Source organism: Manacus vitellinus, unplaced genomic scaffold (genome assembly GCF_001715985.3).
Source record: "Manacus vitellinus isolate BGI_N305 unplaced genomic scaffold, ASM171598v3 scaffold_53_pilon, whole genome shotgun sequence".
Taxonomy (NCBI): domain Eukaryota; kingdom Metazoa; phylum Chordata; class Aves; order Passeriformes; family Pipridae; genus Manacus; species Manacus vitellinus.
The window spans coordinates 1,124,681-1,151,541 of NW_021940637.1; the positions used below are offsets into that span (position 1 = coordinate 1,124,681).

General features: G+C 39.4%; 1 protein-coding gene across 7 annotated transcripts in view; it reads left to right on the forward strand.

Moving 5' to 3' along the window:
• SCAPER (S-phase cyclin A associated protein in the ER) overlaps window positions 1–26,861 on the forward strand; it is a 141,542-nt gene that overhangs the window by 14,046 nt on the left and 100,635 nt on the right. For all 7 annotated transcript variants that reach the window (XR_001921809.3, XM_018081506.2, XM_018081504.3 and 4 more), the window contains 12 exons: window positions 756–947; window positions 10,436–10,536; window positions 10,991–11,107; window positions 12,995–13,155; window positions 19,596–19,858; window positions 20,272–20,496; window positions 22,046–22,216; window positions 22,667–22,742; window positions 23,254–23,371; window positions 23,693–23,804; window positions 24,243–24,383; window positions 26,668–26,823. Coding sequence is in view for 6 of the 7 variants with exons in the window: in XM_018081506.2 (XP_017936995.1) it covers window positions 756–947; window positions 10,436–10,536; window positions 10,991–11,107; window positions 12,995–13,155; window positions 19,596–19,858; window positions 20,272–20,496; window positions 22,046–22,216; window positions 22,667–22,742; window positions 23,254–23,371; window positions 23,693–23,804; window positions 24,243–24,383; window positions 26,668–26,823 (1,833 nt within the window). In the remaining variant the exon portion in view is untranslated. The remainder of the gene's footprint in view (window positions 1–755; window positions 948–10,435; window positions 10,537–10,990; window positions 11,108–12,994; window positions 13,156–19,595; window positions 19,859–20,271; window positions 20,497–22,045; window positions 22,217–22,666; window positions 22,743–23,253; window positions 23,372–23,692; window positions 23,805–24,242; window positions 24,384–26,667; window positions 26,824–26,861) is intronic.

A 26,861-nucleotide genomic window follows, 5' to 3' on the forward strand; every position in this document is an offset into this window, starting at 1 on the left:
CCTGACCACCCTTTCAGTGAAGAAGTTTTTCTCAATATCTAACCTAAACCTCATCAGGCACAACTTGAGGCCATTTCCTGTTGTCCTGTCACTGCGGTCTCAGTAGGGAGCATCCCCAGCCTTTCCTTTGTGCACTAAGCAGGTCACCTGGGCAAATATAACACTGAGGCAACACAACAGTGCTTCCAAGTGCTTCCAACATGGTGATTCCTGCACGTGCCAGCATTTGTGAAGAGCTTTGGCTGTTCTCCCTCTGCACCCATCACATTTAGCATGCTGGCTGTCCCCACTGGATCAGTCACTCTGTGTTTTAGGGCCACATCAGCATTTCAGTGGCATTAGGCTTAGAATGAGGGTTAAAAACAATAATGCCACGTGCAATGTCTTGGTAGTAGAATGTACCTGTGATGGAATATTGCTGGTATGTTTATTAGTAAAATGTTATTTCATCTCTGGATGCACACACGTGTCAGAATAAGTAATGCAGGATATGTAAATAGAAAGTGTAACTTTCCAATGTGCTAAGGGGCAGAGTATCACACTGTGCAATGTGAACATTATAAGTGTCAAAGAAACAGAATCTAACTGTACATAACTGCTGCTTATATTTAAGAAAGCATGTTTTAAGTCAGAGTGAAGAAGTTCTTGTTTACAAGTGTTTCAATATGTTTAAAAAACGCGTGTTGCACAGAAACCCAACCCCTTACCATACTCCTGTTTGTTGTTTTCCTTTCCCCCATGTATCTTGTTTTCAGAACACTACCCTAGACTGTAAATTAACAGCAGCAGGAGATAAAAACTTTGACAAAAGCCCAACCAAAACAAGGCAGCCCCGGAAGGTGGATCTGCGGGCTCGGTACTGGGCATTTCTGTTTGACAACCTGCGCCGGGCGGTCGATGAGATCTACGTCACGTGTGAGTCGGACCAGAGCGTGGTGGAGTGCAAGGTAAGGCTGCAGCTGGGCTTTGGCTTCCTCACCTGGCTTCTTTCGGGCTTTTTTTATACTTTAAGTGAGGAATTAGAGCTTCAGAAACACGGTACTTTTTGATTTGTGTTTTCTGAAGGCTTGCAAGTAGGAAAACTGATGGTGTATGTATTCATATTTAAGAAATGCTCTCATATTGTGCAGTGACAATTTTTTAAAGTGTGTAAAACTTGTGATGCACGTGATATTATTAGATCTCAGTATTTTGGGGAAATCAGATTTTGTTTATCGAGTTCTGAGTTTGTTACTTTTCTGACTGAACACTGATTTATTTTTCCCTGTAGGAAAAATACTTTTAGTATTTTACTGTAGGTGGCAGTGTTGTGGTTCAGCCTTTTTCACATTTGTTTGCTTCCTGTTAAGTGGCTTAATTACACACTGCTCCCTTTCTGCAGTGATAGTTATCACTCTTCAGATTTTCTCTTTGTTCAGAAAACGATTGGTTGTTGAGTATAAGCAATGTCTGGTTGGGATGTCACTGTAAGTCACTTCCCAGTTTCAAATAACCTGTGTTTGTAGTAGCTTGTGCATCTGTTTTACATTTTATTATGATTTTCTAGTAGATCTGCAGAAATACCCTTGTCATTTAATAGAAATCACTCATTCTTTAGAAGTTGAATTTATCACAAGCATTAAGAGAAGCCAGAGTATGTTATAAAAAGAAATGTTCAAGATGTTGCTTTGTTTTCATATTAAACATGGCTGAAAACTCAACACATTCTGGAAATGATTATCTAATCACTGTAAAAAATTTTACATATCACTTTAAGTAAACTTTTTTCTTATCCCCTGCATCTCTTTCTCTGCTGCAATCAGACACGGCCAAATGGACTTTGGGATTAGCATACAAATACCCTTCATTGGAAGCAGGTTGGAAAGCTGAACAGTAGCTAAAGGCTTCCAAGGCACTGGTTGGTCTAACACAATTTACCAGTTTGTTACTGAACTGTCTTCCTGCTCAGGAAACTTCTCCTTAGAATTTTTTGGTTTAAGAAAATCAGCCAGCCTTGAGCCGTAATTAGATTAGCATTTTAAACTTCTGTGACTGAAGGAACAGAAGCGTATTTGTATCATTATCACATCTTTTTTGGGGTTAGATGTTGTTCAACATTTTAATCAGGGGACTGGATACTCTGGGATGGAGATGCTGCATAGCCTGAGTGAAAAGTCTTCATTTTAGCAGATGCCTGGCAATGATGTCTTATCTATGTAGGCCAGGTTACTTGTTTGCAAAACAAAGGTGGAAAAAAAACAAAAATGAGGACGCAGGGCAGTCCAGTGCCATCTGTTGTAAGACTTATGTGACATTCATGTTCCTCTTACCTTTTAAAAGATCTTTTTTCTCAGCACACAAGTGGCCTTACCTGAGCATCTGGAATATGTGTTTGTGCTGTGGTCTTTTATCTGTGGGATATTCTTTTCTAGGTTACTGTTAAATGATCATGATTATTCTTTTCATAAATTACTAATATTTCTCTTAATTAAGATATGTAGGATAAAACTGTTTAGTCTTGCAAATTATTATTACTAGTAATGTTTCATTTCTGTCAATTCTATTGACTGTCATTATTTTGTGGTGGTTTCGACAGATGCAGTTCAGTGTCTACCAGAGATGAGGCTGTCAATGTTTGTAGCTAATCTCCTACAGCAGGGTGTCTTAGCTTCTGTGTTTTGAAGGAAATGCTTTGCATAGCTCTTAATAGACATTTTAGGTACTGTGTACATGGGCTTCAACTAGGGGTTGATCAAACTCATCATTAGTGTGGAGATGTGTTTAATTATGGGTGGAATATCAGTGATAGCGAACAACAGATCCTTGTGCAAACTGAGTCTTCTTCACCTCTGATGCTGAAAAGCCAGTGCTTGCAGTCCTTCACCAGCTGAAATATCTTGTCTAAGTGCAGCTTTCATATTATGGAATATATAGGAGGTGTTTACTGTAGTACCTCAGGCTTTTAGGAGTTCATAAATCAAGTCTGAGAGTTCAGCTGGCAAATGGTATTGACTAAGAAGCACCTGTGTGACATTTTCTCAAGAATTCATGCAGCTTAATAGAGGGCCTGTGTCCTGTCTTAGAATTAGCTTAACTCAGTCTTTGGTTTCATCACTACAGTTTATCCCTGTGGGATTCAGTGCAGGTAAATAATCATCATTTGCGTGTCTAAAACACTGAGTTGTTTTACTGCCTTGGCTTTGGCAGCCCTCGAGACATTGGTACCATGTTACTCCCAAGGTTTCACACTTTGCATTGGCTGTTCTGATAGTTCCTGGTCAGGTCTTGGATGATCTCTGGTCGTGCCTTTTCTTGTGACTTGAAAACATTCAAGCAATGACCAGGATCTGCATTCCCTGTTTGTGTCAGCCAGGGTGTCCACTGGTGCAGGAGTGATGTGTGGGGTGAGGGCCTGCCTGTCATTCCAGGGACAGCTCCAGCCACTGGCTGTGCAGGACTGGGAGGGTGCAGGAGGATCCATCCCAGACTGGGAGGATGCAGGAGGATCCATCCCAGACTGGGAGGATGCAGGAGGATCCATCCCAGACTGGGAGGGTGCAGGAGGATCCATCCCAGACTGGGAGGATTCATGCCTCTGGCTGAGGTGTGTGGGAATAATGGCATAATGTGAATTCTGTGTGCTCTGATGAGGTGTCTCCCTGACTCTGCTGAATGATGTGGATGTGGCTTGGCAAAATATATTGCACTTCACTGACAGGAAAGGAATGTCTGTAGTGAGTATTATCCTTTTGTTTTGGACTTAGGGGGCCAGGTGTGATGCAGTCATACAGTGTGTCTTGTCTGCCCTTGCATAGCCATGATTTCCCTGCAATAACTTTTAATATCAGTGGACCAATTTAAGTTAATTTAGTCATTATAGATTTTATGAGAGTGGGTGACTAGCTTGGAAGAAGATGTCCTGCTAAGGTTCACAGTGCAGGAAAAACTGCCCCTCACTCTTTCTTAGGCACCAGGGAATTCAGAGAGGGAACAAGAGGACAGGAACACACCAGCTGAGGGAATAGGGATTGTGTGTGAGGTGGGTTTTTGTTTCATTGGTTTTGGTTTTTCATAAGAATATGTTGATGTGCATGTCGTGATGTCACTTCTGGCACCAGAGAAATCAGAAAGAAGAACATGGAAAACAGGCTCCACACCACCTACAGTTTGCAGAACTACTTTGACTTTTTCTGCCTGATGGTTTGTTGTGGGTTTTTTGTTTGTTGGGTTGAGGTTCTTTAAATTATTTCTGGGAGTTAATTCTTATACTTGTTCCATTTTTATGTATGACAGTACTGGTCTTCTGAATATTTTGATTTTAAGATGAAAATTCCTTTTGTAGCAAACTTTTACTAAAGCTCATCCTGAAAATGGGGTTGGATTAGCTCCACTTTTCTGTTCTTTTTTGCAAACTTTTTATACTACATAGAAAAGTATCCAGTGGTTAAAATGTTACAGGAGATGCTAACAGACCTGTCAGCTCAGTTACAAATGGATTAATGCACTTCTGCTATACCTAAAGGGTTGAGAGGATTTTTTGATTAATGAGAAATTTCACATTGCCACATTTAATTTTTGGGCTCATTTGACAAAGTATCCTGTTAGCCCTTTTCATGAAGTACCATTTTTATTCTTACTACTGGACATAGGTGGGAAATAATATTAAATAAGAAACCAAAATGGTTACACTGTTAACCTCTCCTTCATTTGTTTTTTTTTTTAAGTGGGATTTTGAAAAATTCTTTCAATTAAAATAAATTCATGTTATCAAAAAATTCCTTCATTTTGACTTTTTAAATGATGTCTCCTCAAACTTCTGTCCTGGTCACACGGGCATGTGCTGTTCTATTTAAACATTTTAGTCGTATAAAGATTGTCTTAAAAGATGAAATATGACAACTTCTGGCATTTCAAATATTCAGATTAACCTGGTATAAAAGTGTTAGTTACATTTTTTGGTTATTTTGTACCCTCTGCTCTCCTGTACCCTTACAAGTTGGTATAGTTTCATTGATTATGTTGCCACTGAGGATAACAGTTTGATGCTCCCAAATGGGAAAGGGCTCCAGTGGCTGTTTGTGGTTGAAACTGCAGAAGGAGGGTTGTGGGGAGGATCCAAACAGTGGGAATGTGTGTAAGAGGATCACTGGCTGTGTGTGTTTTCTCTCAGCTTTGGGCACTGCTGAAGTTGGTATTTTCCTATTGATTTGGAATTGAGAACTCTTAAATCATGTATATAGATATATAGACATGGCTTGGATGCTTTGCATATAAAGATAAAATGAACATGGTTGAATTATTTCTGAAATAAATAAAGAGTTCTGAAGTTTAAGCATCATCTTACTGTACATAAATCAGTTTGTGCAATAGTGATAGAAGATTAGATATATCCTAGTAGATTTGGCTATAACTTTTTTTCCTTCTAGGATGAAATAACAGCTTCAGCTGTTTTTTTCCTTTCAAAAAAGCTGAATTTTATTACGTAAAAATCTAAATCTCTATTCCTTTTAAGTTGTTGTTTAGCACTACTCAAAGCTTGTACAGTCTTTTGTCTTTTCACCTTTACTTACTGGTGTATTTCTGTAAGGTTTTGGCCAGGGTTGATTCTCTCCTTGTTTCTAAAGCTCATGGATGCACTCTTAGATCAGCCTAATTCAGTGGAAACAGTTCAATTTTACTTGAGATCTTATTCCCACTTATGAAATGGAAAATTCAGCAGGGAAGTTCTGTTGTTTTGCTTCTCATAGGCAGCACAGGGTACCCTAAAGAGCCTGGGGAAGCCTTTCCCTTAGAGGATTTGACACATTGCACAATGTTACGGGAAAGAACCAACTGAATCAGCTCTCGTGAGGGCCTTTCAATCAGGGGGATGTCTGTGAGTGAGAGCCAGTTGATTGAGGCCTCCCAGAAGCTGAGGAGCCTCTTTGAGGACTGTTTTTGGCTCTGGGTGTGTAAATTCTCCTGGTTTATCTGTGCACACAGACTGGGGCCTGGGCTCGTCCCCGATCGATCGCTGGCTTTCGGGACAGCCCCTTCTGCCCCTGGGGTGTGTCAGGAGTGTGCAAGGCTGCCCCTTCCCATCAGAAAAACCACACCTTCGAGTTCTGCACTTGGACATAATTACCAAGGGGGTGTTTATATCTTCATAAATAAATACCCTGTGGCTGTCTCGTGGCAGTCCATGCGCTGTGCAGATCTCTTTGTGAGCGTTCCTGCCTCTCTTTGGACATTTACTTGTTCATCATTGTCATCTTCCACAGAGGAGTCAACAGAGAAGGAAAGGAAAAGGGCAGTGAGTCTCTCACATGAAAAGGGATGAGATCCTTCGAAATGGTCATCTGTCCTGAAAAGCCAGATACTGAAAAGCTGGCATGGCTTTCAGTTGGCAGCCTGGGTATCCCTATTCCTGCCCCTCCATCCTTTGCATCTGACATATATATATATGCACACATATATATACATACATATATACACACACACTCTTCAATTCTATGTGATTAAGTCCATGCACATGTTGCTGCCCTAATTCTTAGGGAGATTTTCTTTGGTAATGTGCTCCTCCAGAGCACATCCTTGGCAGAGAGTGGATTGAGGCTGCTGTGTTGGAGGTGAATCAGTGGGGAGCAACTGAGGTGCATTTAACACATGGATCTAAGAGACCATGTGCTTTTTTAAAATGTTATTTACCCTCTACTGAAGTTGATATAATGAGAGTCCTTTGGCTGGAGGAGCTGCTTCCTCTCATCCTTTCCCAAAGCTGTAAGAACTGCTTTGGCAATCATGTTTGTTGAACCTAACCCCAGAGCTGGCTTTAATTATCTGTAATTCAACTGTAGGAAAAGGCTACAAGGAATTTTTTAAAGCAATTTTTGTGTCAAATTACTGAAACACCCAGTTAACCTTGAAAATTTAAAGAAAGAAGGAAGGGATAAACTTAGTTTGTGTGCTAAAAACATACTGCATTACGAAAATCCGGAGTTTATTTTGGTAAATACATAATCTAAAATATTAGGTATAGATAAGGAAACAGTATAAAGCAGTCACAGTTTGTAGAATAGAACAGACATTTTTAGCTTTGAGAATAAGCTAAAGTATAGCTGTGATGACTGAGTTAATTTATCTGATGCACATGGTGCTGTTTTGGGTTGTAGCACCTTTAAAATCCCAGTCTTCCATATCATCCCTGCTTCCTCCTCCTTGTTTGAGAGTGGGTGAATAAATGGAGAAGACAACATTTCAGAGCTGTTAAGGCATTTCCAAACAAAGTGAACGTTGGTTTTGAAGGATTGTAGTGGGCCTATCTAGGACTCAAGTCCTGACTGAGCAATACAGCATTATTCTGATGGAGCTGCTCTTAAAGATCTGCATTGATTACAAAGTAAGTTGTATGATCACCCAGCTGAGGAGACTAGAAATACAACTTTTAAATAAATACATAGAAACCAAAGTAATGACTGAGAGCTGGAGAAAAGAAGCAGAAACACAAAAAGGGCTTTTTGACATGCAGAACTATTGATCAGAGAATTGACCAGAACAGGGAGGAGAAGGAAACAGAAGCGTGACTGATTTTAGTTTTATGCCACTGATTTTCCTTAAAGTGTTGTTTTCTAGCAGTGTTGCTTTCTTATTTAGTTTGAACTGTCTCTTTAAAAATTGGACGGGACGGATATGACCTTGAAAAATAACGAGCTTTAAAATTGTTCTGACTGCGGTGCAGCCACAGTCTAGCCCATAAAGGTCCCTTTTTGTCAGCACCTTCTCAAGTGGTGCAGGTTTCCCCTGGTTCAGCAGCGCGGGGTGGATGTGCTGCCCTGGGTGCCGGGGGGAGCGCAGGGCTGTATCGATGGCCCGGGGGGAGCGCAGGGCTGTATCGATGGCCCGGGGGGAGCGCAGGGCTGTATCGATGGCCCGGAGCCCCGGGCCCGGCGGGCCGGGATTGTGTGTCAGGAGGACAAAGGGACGGCGCCGCCCGGCCGCCGACCAGGGTGAATTACAAACCAATCGAAGCCGTCGCAGCCAATTGGTAAACTAATTGGTAATTTTAGCTGTACATCTATATGTAGTTATCTGCAGGCCTGGAACGGCGCTTTCAGAGCCACTTTTGTTCTGCTTCATCCTGCCTGACAAAATGGCCCTCATGGCTTTAGGGAGAAAGATGTGCATCAGTGGCTATGGGGCCGCTCCAGCTGCTTGTCTTGTTTGTATTCCCTTGTTCATAAAACATGGCTCGGGTTACAGCTGCATGGGGCTGCTCTGATCATTTCTGATAATGTGCAGCTAAACATTCCTTAAAATAGGTTAAGCCATTTATTGCATTTTTTTTTCCTGTGCCAGCTAACATCTGAAATACAACTCATACTCATATGAATTCTCTTTTTTTTTTTTTTTGGTGAGGAATATCTCAGTGGCAGACTTGAAAAGTAAATGATTCAGAATTAAATTTTGCTTTCTATGCTCTTATTGTTAGTAACAGTCAGTGCAACTTAGTATGGGCTGACCTAAATGGACATGAATTGGATTAGAAAGCTGAAATTTTATTAGTGAAACTGAAAAAAGAGCTGGCTAAAACACTTGACTCGTTCATTTCTAGTAGCAGGCCTTACTTAAGAATTATTTTGGTGCTGTAAACCAACTCCATTGTAAGAAAAATTTCTCTTAGCTTTTTTGGGGAATATTTCAAAGCAAAGAGCAACTTTGACATCAGCAATGGGATTCTCTTTGGTTTCCCTGGTGCCTGACTCTCTGGTGACTTTACCCTTGCAACAACCAGCACCTCCATGTGTCATACACATGGGTTAAAAGGGTACCTGTGTGAAAACCAAAGCTGAGCTTCAAAGTTAGGGTTAAACAAAAATCATATTAATCCATATGATTTTATATGAAAAGGCACTTGGCATGCATTAGAGGTCCTTTTTCTGTTAAAAGGACAACTAAAAGTAAAGATGAATGGCATGTGACATTACAAAAATGTGCATTAGTTACCTGGACTGTAGGGGAGTTTTTACTGTTTTCAGGGTCAAAAGTTTTACTGTTAAGAACCAATACCTCTTCATTTGTAATTCTTCCCAAAATATTTTTAAATAATTATTATTTGCTTTGAGGGAAAAGTTTCTCTTAACACCAGCAGGAATGATTTTGACATAGTAAAGAATTTGTCAAACAGCAACACTTGGTCATTCTACCATAAAATTATGTCTGTGCTTCACATTCTGCACGTGAAGCTCATGCAAGTTTCATAGAATTCAATCTTTAGTCGTGGATTTTTATTATTTTCAGCATGCTGTCATCACAGAGTACAGGATCCATTTGTCTTGTCCTGGAAGGAGTAGGAATGCTGCTCTTTCTGATTGACAGGAGCTCAAACTCTCTCTCTCAGGCATTCATGTGTGGTGATAATCAGCTCTGCTGAGGAGGTGCCTGATGTCTGTGTGTGTTTTATCCCATTCAATCAATGATTTTTGAGCTTATATGTGGAATACAAGTGTTCTCCCAGGTTCCTGCATGGTAAAGGATTGCTCCTTTCCTTACCAGTGGCAGTGGATAGCTGTAGTTTGCTCAGGGAACAAAACTAAGAGTTCAATCATACTGTGTTTTGCTCTGCTTTGCCGTGAAGAAATGGTGCTGTTGGCTGAGTAAAGGCAGCAGGACCCCAACTTACCTTGGAATTTTTCCTTGTTTCTTGTATGTCATCTGACCTTACTATAAATACTGCACTCACATTCGAGCAAACTGGAAATCAGTCAATAATTTCTCCAAATTAAGGGTATTTTTATCAGAAACAAGTCTTTTAGTTCCCTACTGTTCAGCCACTGGCATTTTATTTCTGAATTTCTTCCTGGTTTAGTGTGAAGTGCAGTTAATTTGATGTGTTTTCTTGTAACAGTTAATTTTATTTGTTAGAGACCAACATGAAGTTCTAGATTCAAACTACTTAATCAAGATTTTGCAATATTTTGAATAAATTTCCAGCACACCCACATTATTCCTGACAGCATATGTTTAATCCTACCCAGGATCTGATGGAGTTACCTTTGTGTGGTTTTGTAAAATTTACTTCACAAACAGATTAATTGTGACATTTTTAGTCTTCCACAGGTCTGTCAAGTTTTACAGACAGTTTTCCCTCTTTGATGATGTATGTTCAGCATATTTTAAAAGATAGCTCTTACCAAAAAAAGAGAATAAATCATGAAACAGTGATATTTATGTGTGCTAGGAATTATTTCCTTGCCAGATATTGCCATTTTGTCCTTACACATTGTTGCTCACAGAGATCTTAGAAAATCCACACCTTTTCTTTTTAGGATGTCTTAATGTTTGTTCATATAAAAATCTTAACTCTCTGGCTTTTCTTTGGCTTATTTTTAATGAGAAAGCTACAGAGTAGTAAATTTCCTACTTTCTTTTCGGTTCCTTTATTTTCAATACAAAGATTGATGTAATGGTTGCTTTTCAGGAAGTCCTGATGATGCTTGATAACTATGTAAGGGACTTCAAAGCATTGATTGACTGGATACAGCTACAGGAGAAGCTAGAAAAAGCTGATGCTCAGAGCAGGTAATTAGATTTATATATTTTTTAATCTTTACAGGGAGTAAAGTTCACAGTAAATTTCATTTTGTAGCAGAGATTCAGCAAATAGAACCAATTTTCCTTTTGGACAAATTGGTGTGAGGACATTTTATGTGCACTGTCACTGTCACTAGAACTGGAGGATATTTCCAGTCCTACCCCGATCCTTTCCTTTTAAGTGCTTGGTTTGATGTTTAGTTCCACACTGACATTTGAAATAAGCATTGTAGTCTTGAGAGTTTGCATTATTTTTGATGTAACTCTGGCTAATGTGGGTTGGAGTTGGTGTAGAAGCAGTTGCTAAGACGAGATGAATGATTAAATTCACCAGGATTTGTTAACACTTCATGGTGTTTGTTGGTGCTGGTTTTGCTTTGAGGTGACAGAGGAATAGTTACTGTGATTTGTATTTTTAAACTCTTCTTTCCTGGATTTGCAGACCTACCTCACTAGCCTGGGAAGTGAAGAAAATGTCTCCAGGACGCCACGTGATCCCAAGTCCATCCACAGATAGAATCAGTGTGACATCAAACGCTCGGAGAAGTTTAAATTTTGGGTATGAAACTACCTACTCAGTTTATTGAAGCTAAAATAAAGATTCATTGGAAGCAGAGTTCATGAAGGCAGTATTTTTCTATAGTAACCAATATATTGTTTTACTGTTTATTAAATCATGTAAGCAATTATATGCATTCGTAAAAGAAAAGCCTTCTATCAAGGTCTTAATTTTTTTCCTTATTTTGTTATATATTTAATTACTGGTCATTCCAAAGAGCTAAAGATAAAATACTATTAGTGTATTTCATGTTATCATTTTAGTACTCTCCTCCCTCTACAAAACAAAGGTCAAATGCCTGTAACTGGCATTTTAAAATTGCCAGTGATGCAATGTGAATGGCCAGCTGAGTGTGCAGAAGTAAATATAGGTCAGAAAGAGTGAGTGTAAAGTGAGATTATGATGATTCTGATTAATGGCAAAACTGATACTATTTAAAATGTAGAGCAGGTTATGTACTGCAGGAAAACATCTTTCACTTGTTAAAATGAAAGTGTCTGAAAGCAGTTCAACAAAAATGGGCATAAATTTAGAGCAGCCCTGTCTGGTACTGTCTCAGTGTGTCCAGTTTAAATCTTTCTTAGGGTGTGTGTTTTAGTTCCTTCAGGTTTGTTGGGATCTAGGGCACACACTGTTCCTGTTCCATAACTGAGTAGTGTCTTCAGCAGAGATGTAACGCTGAACAGTTTGGTCAGTACCTCTGAGTACTGAGCTCTCTTAAATTTTACATATCAAATATTTCTACAGAAATGCTACAAAATGTGTTTGGTGGAAAAATGGGACCAGTGGTGTTAGTCCCTGTGTATGTCTTGATACCTCCCTGACAATATCTGAGAGGTGTCTGCTTGAGTGAGGGGTGATGGGGAGAAAATATGCACAAATAGTCAAATGAAAGATTGGAATCTGCTGGAAATCAATGTTTTTTTATTTTTATTAGAACACAACAGCTCAGCATAATGCTGTCTTTCACCTAAGCCCTTTTTCTGATGCCATTACACGTTACTGTTGTTGCTGGAACAGTTTTATTCACCATCCCAGGGAGGTGATGAGCAACTGTGTGTGTTAGAGCAGCAATGAATAAGATGAGTTTTCTATTCTTCACACTTGCAAACTTTTTCTTCTGTCTTAGTCTGCTTGTGTGTCTCAAAGCCAGGCAGCCTCAGACAACTACAATATTTTGTGTGCGTGTGTGAGAAAACAGGATAGAAAATAAAGGCTTAGATATACTTGGTACTATAGAAATTTTTGGCAGAATGTTAGAAATTATTAGGAAAGGAATGGGGGACAGAAGAGAAGGTGGTGGTGTACCACTGTAGAAACTCATAGTGAATGACTCTTACTGTGATTACCTTTATCTCTTCCCAAAAGCAGTGTAGGAAAAGTACAGAAACTGGAAACAGGAACAATCAGAAGTATCCAACAGTATTGAATGCAAAAAGAATTTGGAGAAGAGATAACAAGAAGGGTATGATAAATAAAGTCACTTACACAGAAGATGAGTAGGAAAATTTTATTTATTATTTCTCATGAAAAGGAATTAGGAATGTTAAATGCTCAAACACCAAGGTTAAAATGACAGGAATGTTTTTCAAGACTTAGTATGTAGAATTCATTGTGATGCAATGCTTTGGTTACCAAAACCATGAATTCCTTCAGAAATCGGTATCACAAAGATTAAATTTCATCTTGGTTATTAAAAACAGAGATTTGTTGAGTGAATTACAACAGCTTTTCAGTGCAAATTGCTGCAACCTGGGTAGTTTTCCAAAGGAGAGGTGGTTCTGTACAGCACCACTGTGCTGGTCTCTGACAGACTCTGGTGAAGTTTTCTAACAAACCATTCTGTTGTTTGATCAGGCACTAAAAAGAGCTGTGACTTTCATTTAGGAACCCTGCAGTGCCCATCTCTGCTACACGCCTGGCTCCTGCTGCTGTAAGTTGGGCTGATAAGGTAAAAGCCAACCATGGAGCTAAAGCTGCCCATCCTGAGCTGGCAACAGCACAAGCCTGTCTGGCACCTCCGGCACAGAAGCCACTGCGGAAAAATGGCAAGTCCCTTTCAGTGCCTTCAGTTCTTTTTGCACAAACTGTGTGGTAAAAAGTTCATTCAGAATGTGATGACCTATGTTCTAAGCAAAATTAGATCTAATTTTGCAACGTACGACATTTAAATTGAGTATGGAGATAAAAAATTAATGCCACTTTACGTTGTAACTGTTAAGTTTGAGCCAAAAGTATGTTTTCTTGTGTAGGTAACGTTCCACTGTATTGTCAGTAACTAGAATTTGATCTGTTAAAATGCCAGTTTATAACAGCCAGGAAAACAAAAGAATTTTGGTTACAAACTGGCAGTCTAACTGACTGCAATTTGGGGTGGTTTAACAATATAAAGAATATTGCACGTCCAGGGATCTGTATAGAGCTCAAGATAGTTTTGTGTGCCCTGGGAGAACACGTTATTAGAACTGTGCTGAAGTAACAGTTGTGTTTTTTCCTTTGAAGACAAGAGTTGCCACCTCTAGTTTTGAATTGTTTCTCTAAAGATTCTCCTTGGAGAATGTTTGATTCGGGGTCTTTTGTTCTAGAAGGGATTTGTTTAGTTACAGACACAGAAAGCTGCCATTTGGTTTCTTTGCACCCACACTGGATCCCCGAGATTGTCTTCAGAGATGCATTTTTAATTTATTTTTTTCATGTGTGGTCCCAGATGACTTTCTGCAAAACCAACAAGCAGGATGTAGAAATGGATATTCTGAAAGAAAATAAAAAGAAACCATTTTTTTATTTTTTAAAGAAAAATTACGGGACGAGGATGTGTTAATTTAAGATAGTTGTACGTTCAACTTAGTGGTAGGAGGAGTCATGGATAGTGACTTGCAGACTTGTGGCATATTATAGAACTAAAATATCTTGTCCAGGTGTCTTGCAGTGTAACCTGAGTGAGTTCAGTAGCCTGTGGATTCCTGTGCTGGAGCAGAACTGTCCAAACCGTGCTCCCAAGGTGGTTTGGATGGGGATTGAGGGATGCTGTTTGTGTGAGGGAATAGTTTGCTCTCTACAGTTGCCCTGAGCTGGTTAGAGAGCAGGAGCTGTTTGGCTGAGTTTTCAACACAATAATTGATGTGCAATTCCACTTTTAGTATGTGTCAGTAGTTGAAGCTCTTCATAACAAAACCTTTCTCTGGTGATTATTGCTCACATTAAAGCAACAGGCTCCAAGCTGTTTATCAGGGATTCTTGTGCATATGGAGAATGTTATTAGCTACAGAGGGAAAGTGATCTGTATTTCCATCTGGATAATGTATTTTTAAGAGACTAAAAGGAAAACAAAAGACCTTATCCTTATGTTAGCTTTAGAGGGATGAAGAGTCAGTCTTGTGCTGTCTTTTATTGGCTGTTACCTGCTGCTAATGAGCTCCAAAAAGAGTGAAACCACTTAGGCCCAAAAAGAGTGAAACCACCTACAAGGGTTCAGTAATCTTCAAATCAAATGTACTAATAAATTCAAACTTGAAACTTTCATTTGAAGAAATAGCAGTTGTTCCTGCTAAAGACTTTGTGTATTCTTAAGAATCTCTGATTGCTGACATTGAACACTGGAGAATTTCAGTGATTTTCCTGTGGCTGAACTGTAATGTTTTTGACTAATCAAGTTCTCTGTAGGAGCATGTAATCCTCCATGTGGAAGCTAGAACCACTCTGGTAAAATCCAGTTATCCTCACTGAGTGGAGCACAAGAAAATCTGGGAAGCTGACCCAAAGGGAGCCCCCGAGGCTCCTCACACGCATTACTGAAGCAGCTGGGAGGCTCCTGTGTCATCTGCTCTGCCCCTTCCCCAGCTAATGCACTCCCAGCTGTTGGGGACATGTGGGCCTTGGGGGAAGGAGGATCCCCCCTGCCCCCTGTAATGCTCTCTTGCCCACCAAAAGCCCATCTGGGGCTTACAGCTTTTTGCAGGATTTCCCTGAAACACTTTTTCTCCAGTGATTTCCAACAGCATTATCATTAGGTCTCACAATGGTTTTTTGATGTGGATGAGTGGTATGATGCTGTATCTGTTTCATGGTTGATGCAATTTCCAAATTTAACTAAATAAGTCCTTAGGGAGAGAGAAAATGCATTATTTTTCCAGATAGTCCTTTAATCTTTCCTTTTCTGGATGCATAATTAAATGAGGTTAAATCATCTTATCTCATTTCCCTCATTAAACTTACTATTACCCTCAATATGTTAATGAATTAAAAAAAAATTGTATTTAATGCTTGAGTATTTTGTGCAATGTGAAACACAGTCTATTCTTCCTGTCTGACCAGTTTCTGGTCATGGGTTCCCTGGTGCCCTGCTGAGACAGGTTATACAAATTCAGACTGTGTATTAAAAATGGAAGTAGGTGCTTACAATAGAACTTAGGAGAAAGGGTAATCCAGAACATGTGAACTTCTCAGAAATATTGAATGTTCTTTTCTGTTGCCACACTTGAAATCTAGTTGTTGTTTGGGCTCAGCTGTGCCCACCTGATCCTGTGGAAGCACCTGTGACTTCTGCACATTGAGGGCAAATTGCAGGAATGTCAGCACAGACAACAAGGGACAGTGTATTCCTGACTGGGTTGTCAAATTCTTAAGCACAATTTCTGTTGAAAATTTTAAGTTCAATCTTTTTTTATATTCCTTCCTCCCCTTCTGTTATTAAGTGATCATAAAAACTAGTCTGACAGTTAACTTCTCTAATTAAAATCTTGGCTGTTAACACACCATCTCTTGTTATGACAGGTAAGTTTACCGTTGCTTACACCACTAAATTTCCTCTTTTCTAAAAAAACTTATTTTATTCTTTTGATTTTCATGTCTTCTGCCCTGTAACTGTGTTTTGTCTGAGTTCATATTTCTAGATTTGCTTCCATATTCTCAGGTAATAGTGGTTTCCAAAGTGCCTCTCAAATAACAGTCATACTATTTTAGATTTCAAAAAAATTGGGGCTGAAATTTAGTAATGACTGGGGAAGGTCAGATAGGTTTTGGTAGGATATGACTTGCAAGTAAATTTTACAATGGCCATACATGTGCTGAGGCAGAACTCCCAGGAGTTTGCACATAGCTGCCTGGATTTCAGTTCCTAATGTTTCCAGGGAGGCTCCTTGGGCAGTTCTTCCAGATGGAGCAGCTCCCAGCGAGCAGGGCCCTGGTGGCTCTGAGGGCCTCAAGGTAACAGATGGCTTTGTCACTTCATGTAACACAAGAGCAGGCAGGGACAGGGAAGTTCACATGAAACTAGAGAATGATCCAGGTAGTCAAATGAATTATTCATTAACAGAACTCTGGCAGTAATCAAATCCAGCATGTGATACTTAGCCTGTGGAGATGGCTACTGGGCTATAAGAATTCCAGACTTAGGGAAAAAACGTGGAGGAAGGTTGGTGCCCTACTGACTTTTAACTTTGCTTCAGATTAGATGTGATCTAATGTCAGTGAATGTATTTATTTGTAAATGTTTTTGCAAACTCTTTGTTAAAAGCGTGTCTGGAAGTGACTGAATACCAAACTGATGGGTGAATTAAAAGGAACAAGTAACTTCTTGTGCACAGCTAATTGTCAGATGGCATCACACTGTTAAACTGATTCCAGGTAGTTCAGGAGTCTGAATACATGTTTGCATTAAAAACTGCTTTGTATTTAAAGAATTCACCAAACAATATTCTTTCAAACACAAGTATTTCTGGGCTGTTAAAATGCTTGGTTGAGTCTTGAGTAATAATTATGGATCTGACAGGGAACAAATGGAAATTAAAAATTGAACATGTATGGCTTTTACAGAAAGAGTCATTCCTACTTTAGTAAGTGTGATTATGGCTTTGCTATGCTCTGACTAATTTTATTCTGATTAATTCTGTCATTTTAGACTACTAAGAAATATGCCATGAGACAAAGAATCAACTAGGCAAGACAGGCAAGAATATTCTTTTTTGGTAGAATTAACTTCAATAGATATTAGTAAAAGATAATAGAAGATATTAGTACAATTATTAAGAGATACGTAGGATTAATATATCTTATTTATATGTTAATAAAATTATCTTTAGCTAGTAGTTACTACAAAAGAGTATCTTCTGATATTTTTAATGCAGAAAAGATGCCTTTAGGTAAGAGCTGACTCCAGTTTTCAGAACAAGTAGAAGTGAGGTGTTTAGTTTTGCAAATGGCAAGGAAAAGGAATTGCAACCCACCAGTTGCTGCAGCAAAGCAGTGGCGGTTTGTTGGTTGATTATAGCAGTTCTGAACAATCTCTTTGTTGTCTCTGTATTACTTGCCAGGGAAATTTCTTGGCCAAGTTTTATCCTAAGCTTTGTACAGCAGAGCCTTTGTGGTCCTGGCAGTTCCTGAGGTCGGTGGGGTGGGAGCTGTGGTACCCAAGGGGCCCGAGCAGGCCTCGTCCCATGGAGTGGGACACATTTGGCACAGACTGTGTGCCGTGAGCTTTCTGCAGTAAATCTGGTTGGGATTGTTCTGGAATTAAGCCCCTGTTCCCTGGAATATTGCTGGAGATAAGATTGTCTCTGAGAGGACAATAACATGCTTCCATCACTAGGTCCTGTAGATAATTATATTTTGTCTATATGAAGATGAAGAAATGAAAATAAAGCCAAAGTCTCTTACAGGGGTCAAATGGAAAGCAAAAAATACAGTTGGTATTTTTCTGACTTCCATTCCCTTCTGCAGTCAGTGGGGCACACTGAAATGTGTGCAAGTGCACATAGGGAAGGAGAGCAGAAAGGCTCTTTGCAGACCTGTCCTGTCTCTAGTTACCAGCAGGAATCTGAAGAGATTAGCCAGGTGATTCACACAGAGTTTGGGAATTTGGTTTAAAACACACAGCCGTTTTTCTAGAGTAAAAGTTTCAATAGTAAAACATTGAATTGAATTCTCTTTTTGCATCTGTCATTACCAGTATTGTTTATGTTTGTGAACAGTTATATAGTTACATAAAAACAGCTGTTACATGAGCTGCAGCAAAGATAATTTTCAGAACAGTGCTGTTAACCTCCCTGGTAACTCAGGATTTACACCAGCCTGTGGGCCAGGCTGCTGTGTTTTATCCTGAGACACTGAAAGAGCCCAGTATTTAAATGAGCACTTAATGTGTGTAAAATGCTCGGTGCAAAGGCAGCAAAGGATGAAAGTGCCCTTAGTTGTGGTTTAGACTCATTTCTGGTTTGCTGGTTACTAAAGATTGTTTAGACCAGTTCATATGTTAAACCTTAATATTTGAGCTCAAGCTCTAATCTTTATGCCTGAGCTGCATGATCATCTTTGTTAGTAAAAACTTTAGAAAAACCCAGAGAATGATTTTTTTATACAAGTTGTATTCTAGATTATTTCTCTCTCTAAAACAGGCCATTTAATGTTGGTTTTTTTGCTTCTCTGCTCCTCCGGGTAAAAGTATTCTCCCACACCATTCTGTTCCTTTTATGTGAATGGTCCTAAAACCAGCTTATGCTAAAATTATATTGGACAATATCATAAAAGTTAGTTACAAGTTAGTTCTTGAGTTTTTTGCAGGAATTTTTGTTTAGCAAATAAGACAGGTGTGAGCTTACCTGTCACAGTCGTGAGTTGTACCGTCAGGCCTCAAAGAATCACTCACAGTTGTTTCAAGACACATGGGGAATTATGTGCTGCTATTAATTGCTGGCCACAAAAATGTTACATATTTAGGAGGGGGTTCACCTTGATACTCTGCAAATCTGGTCACACTTAAGACTTGATGCTTTAGGCAGACAAATTTAACTTTTCAGGTATGTACCAAGATTAGATATCATAAATGTTGATCAGCAAGTTTTATGTAACAACCACATAGAAATCAAAGTAAATTGGGGAAAACCTGCTTTTCTATTTTCTCTTTCAGTTTGCAGTCCCACTGTAGCAATGTTTTGCTCTTTCCTGGAATCCAGGAAAAGAAATTTTCCGAGAGCTGACACTGATTAGTGTATTTTTGTTATCAGAGTAGAGCAAATGGGGGGAAAAAAAAGTAAAGAAAATACTCTGGAAGAATAGTAAACCACATTTGTGGGCAGTGCTTTCCACACTAAGTCGTGCAGTTATGTCTGTATGTGCACTTTGTTGTTACAAAGAAAAGCGAGAGTGTGGTTGCTTTGTTGTTCTTTACTGTCTCATGAAACGGCAACATGGGCATGGAAAACTTTAGTACATGTTGCCATTTTCCACACAGTTTTGTCCATGAGCAACTTCCCTTTTTGCAGTGACAGAACAGGTCCCATGAATAGAGTTGTTCAGTGTCTGTGAAAGCAATAGCGCTCCTTGAAGCGAAAAGCTGTGCTAAAGAATATTTCATCGATTTGTTTGGTATTGATTTCTAAAGAGAACATTTTTCTCGCACAACTCCTGTAATACTGTAATAAAATAGTTGTTTCTAATGCTTCTATTTATATAAGTCCTCCTTTCTGAGCCCGGGGTGTGTTTTTTGCTGTAGATCGAAGGGATGCCGAGGGCTGGGAGACGGTTCAGCGCGGAAGGCCCGTTCGATCCCGCTCCACAGCTTTGGCAACAAAACCTCCCGGGGCTGCAGAATCCCTCAAGTCCAGAGGTGACAGTGACAAAGAAAATGCCGTTTCTCCACCAGCAGAAAACAAGCCCGGGAGTTCAGTCACGGAGAGTGGAGCATCCAAAAGCACAGAGCCGGGACAGCAGGAGCCTTTACAGCAGCCTGAAGGTCCTCTGACTGAAAGGACTCAGGTCAGTACATCATTTTAAACAATTTTCTAACCTTAAATCTTACAACTTCTTCTGCAGAACTTTTTCTGAAGGTGGTGTTGTCTAGAGCTTTTATGCACTGACCAGATTGGAAAAGGATTTAAGAAGTAATGGCTAGTTCAAGTTACATTTATGGAAATGCATTAAAATGTCGGCACAAATAGGGTAATTAAAATTATGTGGACAGCTTTTCCATCGTTTCCAAAAAGTCAGGGCCAGGCACATCTCATACATAGATTTCAGGTAAAAAGATCCAAGTTTGGCAAGGTTATGAGCCCCTGAAATAAGTGGTTTGCATCACTCACTGTAAAGTTACTATGTATTTTCTTTAAATCTGTTTGACTCTAAGTGACTTTAAAAATCAGTGTGTTAATTTGGCAAATGCCTCTTGTTAGTTCCCAGCAGGTGCCTCAGAAACCAACAGGAGCACTGGGACACCACTGCAAGGAGATTCCTCACAAGCAGCTCCTGAGATGCCTCCAGCTCTCCCCAACACTGACTGTGCTTCCAGAGCTCTGCAGCTGAACGAAGCCTCCTCCCAGAGCACTGATCCTGTGCACTGGCATCAAACAGAAAAAGCTAAAACTGAAGCTGAAATGGATGCCTCAGATATTTCAAATGTGAGTGCTGCCAGATTGGTAAGAAATCTTGTAAGATCTCCAAGTGAATAATAAATATAAGCCTTAATTTTCTCACTCTGTGTTGCACAGTGTGTTTTTTTAACCCGCTGTAAAAATTACAGCAAAATCTATCAGGTACTGTAGAAAAAAGACAGAATTTAATTCCAGTAAAGTTTCTGAACTTTAACTAGAAAGATATAAATGTGTTATTTGGAAAAAAGATTTCAGTGCTCTCACTCTTTTGATATTTGCACTAATTTTTTATCTCCTTCCACTGTCAATCATTTTAAGTCACAATCATTAAATTCTTACTCCAGTTTTGCTAATTGTTCAAGCTGGAAACATTTAGGGTATCAAAATTCTGTTAGAAACAAAGGTAGACCTCTGCCCTAGACTAGCTGAGCTGCTCTCCTGGGTCTTCCTTTACAACCAGCAATTTGGAGGAATTCTGTTCTTAAGCAATAAATGTGAAGTCAGTATTCTGTTTTTATGTGGTTTTCCAAAAACAATGTCCCTTCTTGTCTGGAGAAGAATTCTGCAGGTCTCAGGGTGTGTCTACTTTGCTGGGATTGTCTGAGTGGAGAGTTGCAGTGATGTTACATAAAATCCAGGTTATACTTTCAGGTTTTGCTTTGGTTTTTTTGTTTTTATTTGTTTTTCTTGTTTCAGAAACTAGATTAAAATTCTGATTTGCAGAGGTTTTCCTGTAAATCACTTTCCCTTTAACATCTTTTGCAAACTGGACTCCTGCTAGGTAATTGCCAAGCCAAGTACCTGTTTGCTTTTAGAACTGATTTCTAGCAACTCATCCACTAACATTGTTCCAGATGCTCAGTTATTAACACTTCAGGGTGCTGACAGGTTGGTGGGATCTGTGTCTCTTGGAAGCATTTTACTGCTGCAGATTACACTGCTTTAAACACCAGTTTGTGTATTGTGGCACATTTTTGATTGCTGGAGTGGAGATGAACTGGTTAATACCGAACACTAGAGAAGGAAAAGACAATCAGTCAGCATTTTCAGGCTTACATTCCTGCCTCACTCCCTTGTCACCCATGTTGAAAAAATAAGTACAGCCTGAGATTCCATTGTATTAACTACAGTAAAGTTTCCAGCTATGGTTCATGCAGATAATTTTCATCTTTAAATAGTACTTTGGAGCATGATTCTGTTTAAAAAGATAACAGCAGGCCATGCCTTGATGTCTCAGAGTATGCCTTGCTTAGTCCCTATGAGTGGGTATTTAAAACAATAATTACAGAAGAACTGTCTTTGTTGCTTTTAATGACAGTGTTTGTGTCATGTTTTGGAATGATGTGAATGATAATTGATTTTGTAAATGTTCACATAGCTATTAAACGAGTTAATGGTTGCTAACAGTTTTAGTGGGGTTTATATTTCAGTTACCTTCACAAAGTATAGCAGTAAAAGAGCTACGAGTAACGAGAAGTTCAACAAAATAGCATATAATTCACATTAACTGTATGGAATCCACTTTTCTGGGCTTGCTGGTGACTTTGTTTTTTCTCTGGTGTCGTGTTTCCTGCAGTCCATGGCAGAAGTCCTTGCTAAGAAAGAGGAGTTAGCAGATCGCTTGGAAAAGGCCAATGAAGAAGCCATTGCCAGTGCCATTGCAGAGGAGGAGCAGTTAACCAGGGAGATTGAGGCAGAGGAGAACAATGACATCAATATCGAGACTGACAACGACAGCGACTTCTCTGTGAGTGTCCACCTTATTTGAATGCACCCAAGTTCAAGCTGTCTTTGTTGTCAGTGGAGTATGAATATAGAATTTGTTAATGTAATCTATTTTACGTGTGAGCTAAATAATGTCATGTAATAATTACACCACACTAAGGTGTATTTAGGCTTACTAAACTCCCAGCACAGTGCTGCTGAGTGGTACAGAGCTCTCTGATGTTGCAGCTGTTTCTGGGTGCAAAACAGGGAGGAACTGGGACTTTTATCTTCATTACTACCACACAAGAGTAGGTGAAGCAAAAGTCTCCACTTCTGCTGTCAGAAAGAGCAGGAGCAGCATGTGTCTTTGGAGTGCCCAGTTCAGTTTGGAAACACTGCTGAATGTTGCTGATTTGGCACTGTTTAGTGTGTGTGTACACCTGTGAGTTAAGGTTTATGATTTTACTGTCTGGTTCATATTGATTTTCAGGCTAGCATGGGCAATGGAAGCATATCTTTCTGTGGTTTGTCTATGGACTGGAATGATGTTCTGGCAGATTATGAAGGTAAATTTTCACGTTACTGTACTTACATGGAAATGACAGCAAAAATTTAGAAAAATGCCCATTTTACTCATGGCTCGTTAATTCAGAAGTTTCCCCAACACCTAAATATTGTTCCAGGTTATGTTATTTTCTATGTTATTTCCTGAGGGAAGAGGGATAGTTCGTGTGTTCAGACTATCTCTGTGTGTCTTTGTTCTTCAGCTTTCTTTACCCATCTCTCTATTAGAATTTTACATTTTTTTATCCGGTTTTACCTTAACATTTGGATAAAAGCGTGATAAAATAATTAAGCCTTAAAATACGCAGAGATTAGAGATAAATGTGATAAAATAATTAAGCCTTAAAATGTGCAGAGATTAGAGATAAATGTAACATTCTTCAGGCTGCGTTTGCACCTAGGCTCAAGGGAACCCATCGGAGGGAGAACTTCAAGAGGAGCTAATGCTTGTTAATCACCCTTTTCCCAGAAAAGCTGTTGAAATTCTCCCATCTTTGTTTTCCTCCTGCCCAGCTCGTGAGTCCTGGCGCCAGAGCAACTCCTGGGGAGACAGAGTGGAGGAGGAGCCCGCCCGTCCCCCCGGCCACGGGATCCACATGCACGAGAAGCTGTCCTCGCCCTCCCGCAAAAGGTTCCTCCCTCCTTACCTGTCTGCCTGGGCCAGGGAAAACAGGCAGCCAAACCCATGGCTACTTGAAACTCTGTTTGAGTCTGTGGGTGGAAAGGGTCACAGAAAGCTCTAGATGTACTTTTTCATAATGGTCTGGGCTCGTACTGCATCGTCCACTAAAGATTTGAAGTCTAGAAGAAAAGTATTCACATTTACAGGAAATAATTGCCCTCCAGTGGCCTATTTTTTTTTCCTCTTTCTGAAATGACATAGAAATGCTAACTACACTGTCAGTTAATGTTGTCTCACTTGCTTTTGCTCTGCTTTGGTTTTTATTAAAAGAACAATAGCAGAATCCAAAAAGAAACATGAAGAGAAACAAATGAAAGCTCAACAGTTGAGAGAGAAGTTACGTGAAGAAAAGACACTGAAGCTTCAAAAATTAATGGAGAGGGTAAGCTTTCTGTAATGTAAAGAGCTGCTCTGCTGCCTTTCAGAAAAGACATTTTTTTCCACAGTCTAAACATGTTAGAGATTAAAACTGGTTGAAATGCAGTTTGCATCTGAGTTTACATAGTTTTCACAGCTATTAAAGAAAACATTATTTCAAATTATGAACTTCTGTGAGAGTGTTGGCGACATACTAGACTGCCTCAGACTCAAGGATGACATAAAAAGTAGAAATGTGTTTCATGTATCCAGCAGAAATGCTAAAACTCACTAAACTGAAGCAGTTTGGGTGTACTTTGGGTTAAACTTAATGCAGGCTTTGTGTAGGGCCTGAAAGTATTTGTTTCCATGAAGAAAGCTTCAAGTATTAGAAAACCCTGAGGAAAATTCAGGCCCTATTTTCAGTTGCTGTATTAGTAACAAATCTACTCATTCTACATAGGAGAAAGATGTGAGGAAATGGAAAGAAGAATTGTTAGATCAAAGGCGCAGGATGATGGAGGAGAAGTTACTCCATGCAGAATTCAAACGTGAAGTGCAGCTACAAGCAATTGTGAAAAAAGCACAAGAGGAAGAAGCTAAGGTAGGTTACTTTGTTTTAGAGAGGAACAGTTTAAGAGTTGTGCTTTTATATATGTTGCACCTCAAGAGTGCTCATGTAGGTTCTGAGGGAGGGTGCAAGTTAGACATGAACACCTGTGAACTGTGAAGCAGGTGGATGCTGATGTCTAAACAGACCATTTTTCTCTAGTATGAATTTAAATGAATTAGCTGTTATTAGACATCGTGGTGGGTTGGACTGGAAGACAAGAGGGTTGAAGTAGAAGAGCTGATAGTTGTCTTGCAGAGTACGGCAGCATTTTCAGTGGTACCTAGTCCTGGAAGGAGTAGGAGATGTGATTGTCAACTCTCTGCTTTTCACATGTAGAAAGAGAAGGGGGGGAGTTCATTGCTCTTCTCCTTTGTTAAACATCTATTCTAGATCAAGCTTTCTATCCTTTAACAGTAGTTCTGTTTCTGTATTTTGTACCACTGATTTGTTAAGCAGCTGGAAATAGATAGAGACCTGCAGTTATTCTAAAATAAGTATTTTGTTTAGTGCTTTTCTGACTTAACACATAGTTCCATAAGATGAGCACTGGATGGGTGCTTTTTGGTTTGCCTCATTCATATGACTTTGATAAACATTTTCATGGTTTAACCCCAACCAGTAAGTAACCACCACACAACCACACACCTGTGGGGTGGGGGAGAGAGTCACAAGTGTAAAGGTGAGACATAGAAAGAGTTTAATAACTGAAGGAGGAAATCAATTCAAAGGAAAAGGAAAATAACAAAGAGAGATAAATAATACCCAAGAAAGACAAGTGGTGCAAAAGCAAATGACTGGCAGTCCTCAAGCAGCGACCCCTACCAACCTCCCCCATGCTTTTGTTGCTGCACATGATGTCCTGTGCTCTCAAATATCCCTTTGGTCACTTGGCCTTGACACTGTGCAAGCCCTACTCAGCAGTAACTAAAACATCCCTGTGTTATCAGCACTGTTTCCAGCACAGATCCAAAACATAGTCCCATAGTAACTACTGTGAAGAGAATTAACTCTATCCCAGCCAAAAGCAGTACAATACAAATAAAATATCTTATTTTTAAAGACTGTTTATCCCATCTCCTTAAAACCAAAATGTTTCCTTTTATGATGAGCATGTATCCCAGCTGTGATTGATGCAGCTGTTCATCCGTGTTATTCAAGACAAGCACAACAAAACTTTGATTAAAACTGATTTAGCTTTTTTACTTAGTTGCTGTTCCTGTCTCTTGGATTAAAATGATTTCTAGACGACCTAATTCACTCTAACATACCTTCATTATTATTTCATTACACAGTGTGACTTCTGTAATTACATTAACTAAATCACACTTGCCATAATTCCCCAGATAAGCAGATGTTTCATATATTGTGTGTGTTTAAATGTGTAGGATCTGCTGCCTCGTGAGGCTCTTGTGTTGTGGAAATAAAGGTTAGTTGGGCCAGAAGGCTTTAGAGAAATAGCTGATGAGTAGGATAACTGCAGCCCATGGTAACTGTTGCTGCCCAGTTGGTTATCTAAATTCCCAGTGCTTGCTTGTTTACTGACCTGTAAAATCCATTCTGTAAATGGATTCTAGTCAGTAAACAAAGTTACAGATATTATCCTACCACCCTTTACGTGATCTGTTGTTGTCTGTCCATTTATGTTCTCTTTACTCAATATTTTAGTGTACACATTGAAGTTCTTACCTTTTCTTTTCTTTTTTTGTTCTTGTGTATTGCACTATGCTGTGGTTGAAAAAGGTAATATATGTTTATGAAGTAGGCTATATGGATAAGAAATATGAAGACTGTTAGCTTGTTTGGTTTTTTCTTACTCATAATATATATAGTTTCACTTTTTTAATCAGTAAGTACACATTTATTTAAAGTCAGGTAAAAAGACCTGTTGGATTCTACTAGCACTTACTTATTTTACTGATTTATCCATCTGGGTCTTAACATTCCACATGTTATGAATGAGAGAACAGACTGATGAAATCTCGTTGCTGAGAGGATTGGGAAGATTTTCCTTTATTTTACCCAAAGTTTCTTGTTTTTTCTGATACAATTAGTTTTCTCTTTTTATATTCCATGGGTTGTCTCATTTAAAACAAACAAAACAATAAAACAACAAAAAACCCACATTAAAAACTCTAAAGACTTATTCTCAACTTGGTAGTTTTCCAACCCATTCTGGAGAAACGTCCCACCAGTTTATCAAATGAGTGGAATTCCCTAAGAATGAAACCCGTTTCAGCTTCTCAGGCCTTTTCTTGTGCTTTCTGATTATTTGCAGGTCAATGAAATTGCATTTATAAACACCCTGGAAGCTCAGAACAAACGTCACGACGTGCTGAACAAACTCAAGGAGTACGAACAGCGTTTAAATGAGCTGCAGGAGGAGCGGCAGCGAAGGCAGGAGGAGAAACAAGCCCGTGATGAAGCAGTTCAGGTACAACATGTCTGTGGCTGCAGGGGGACAGGGAAACA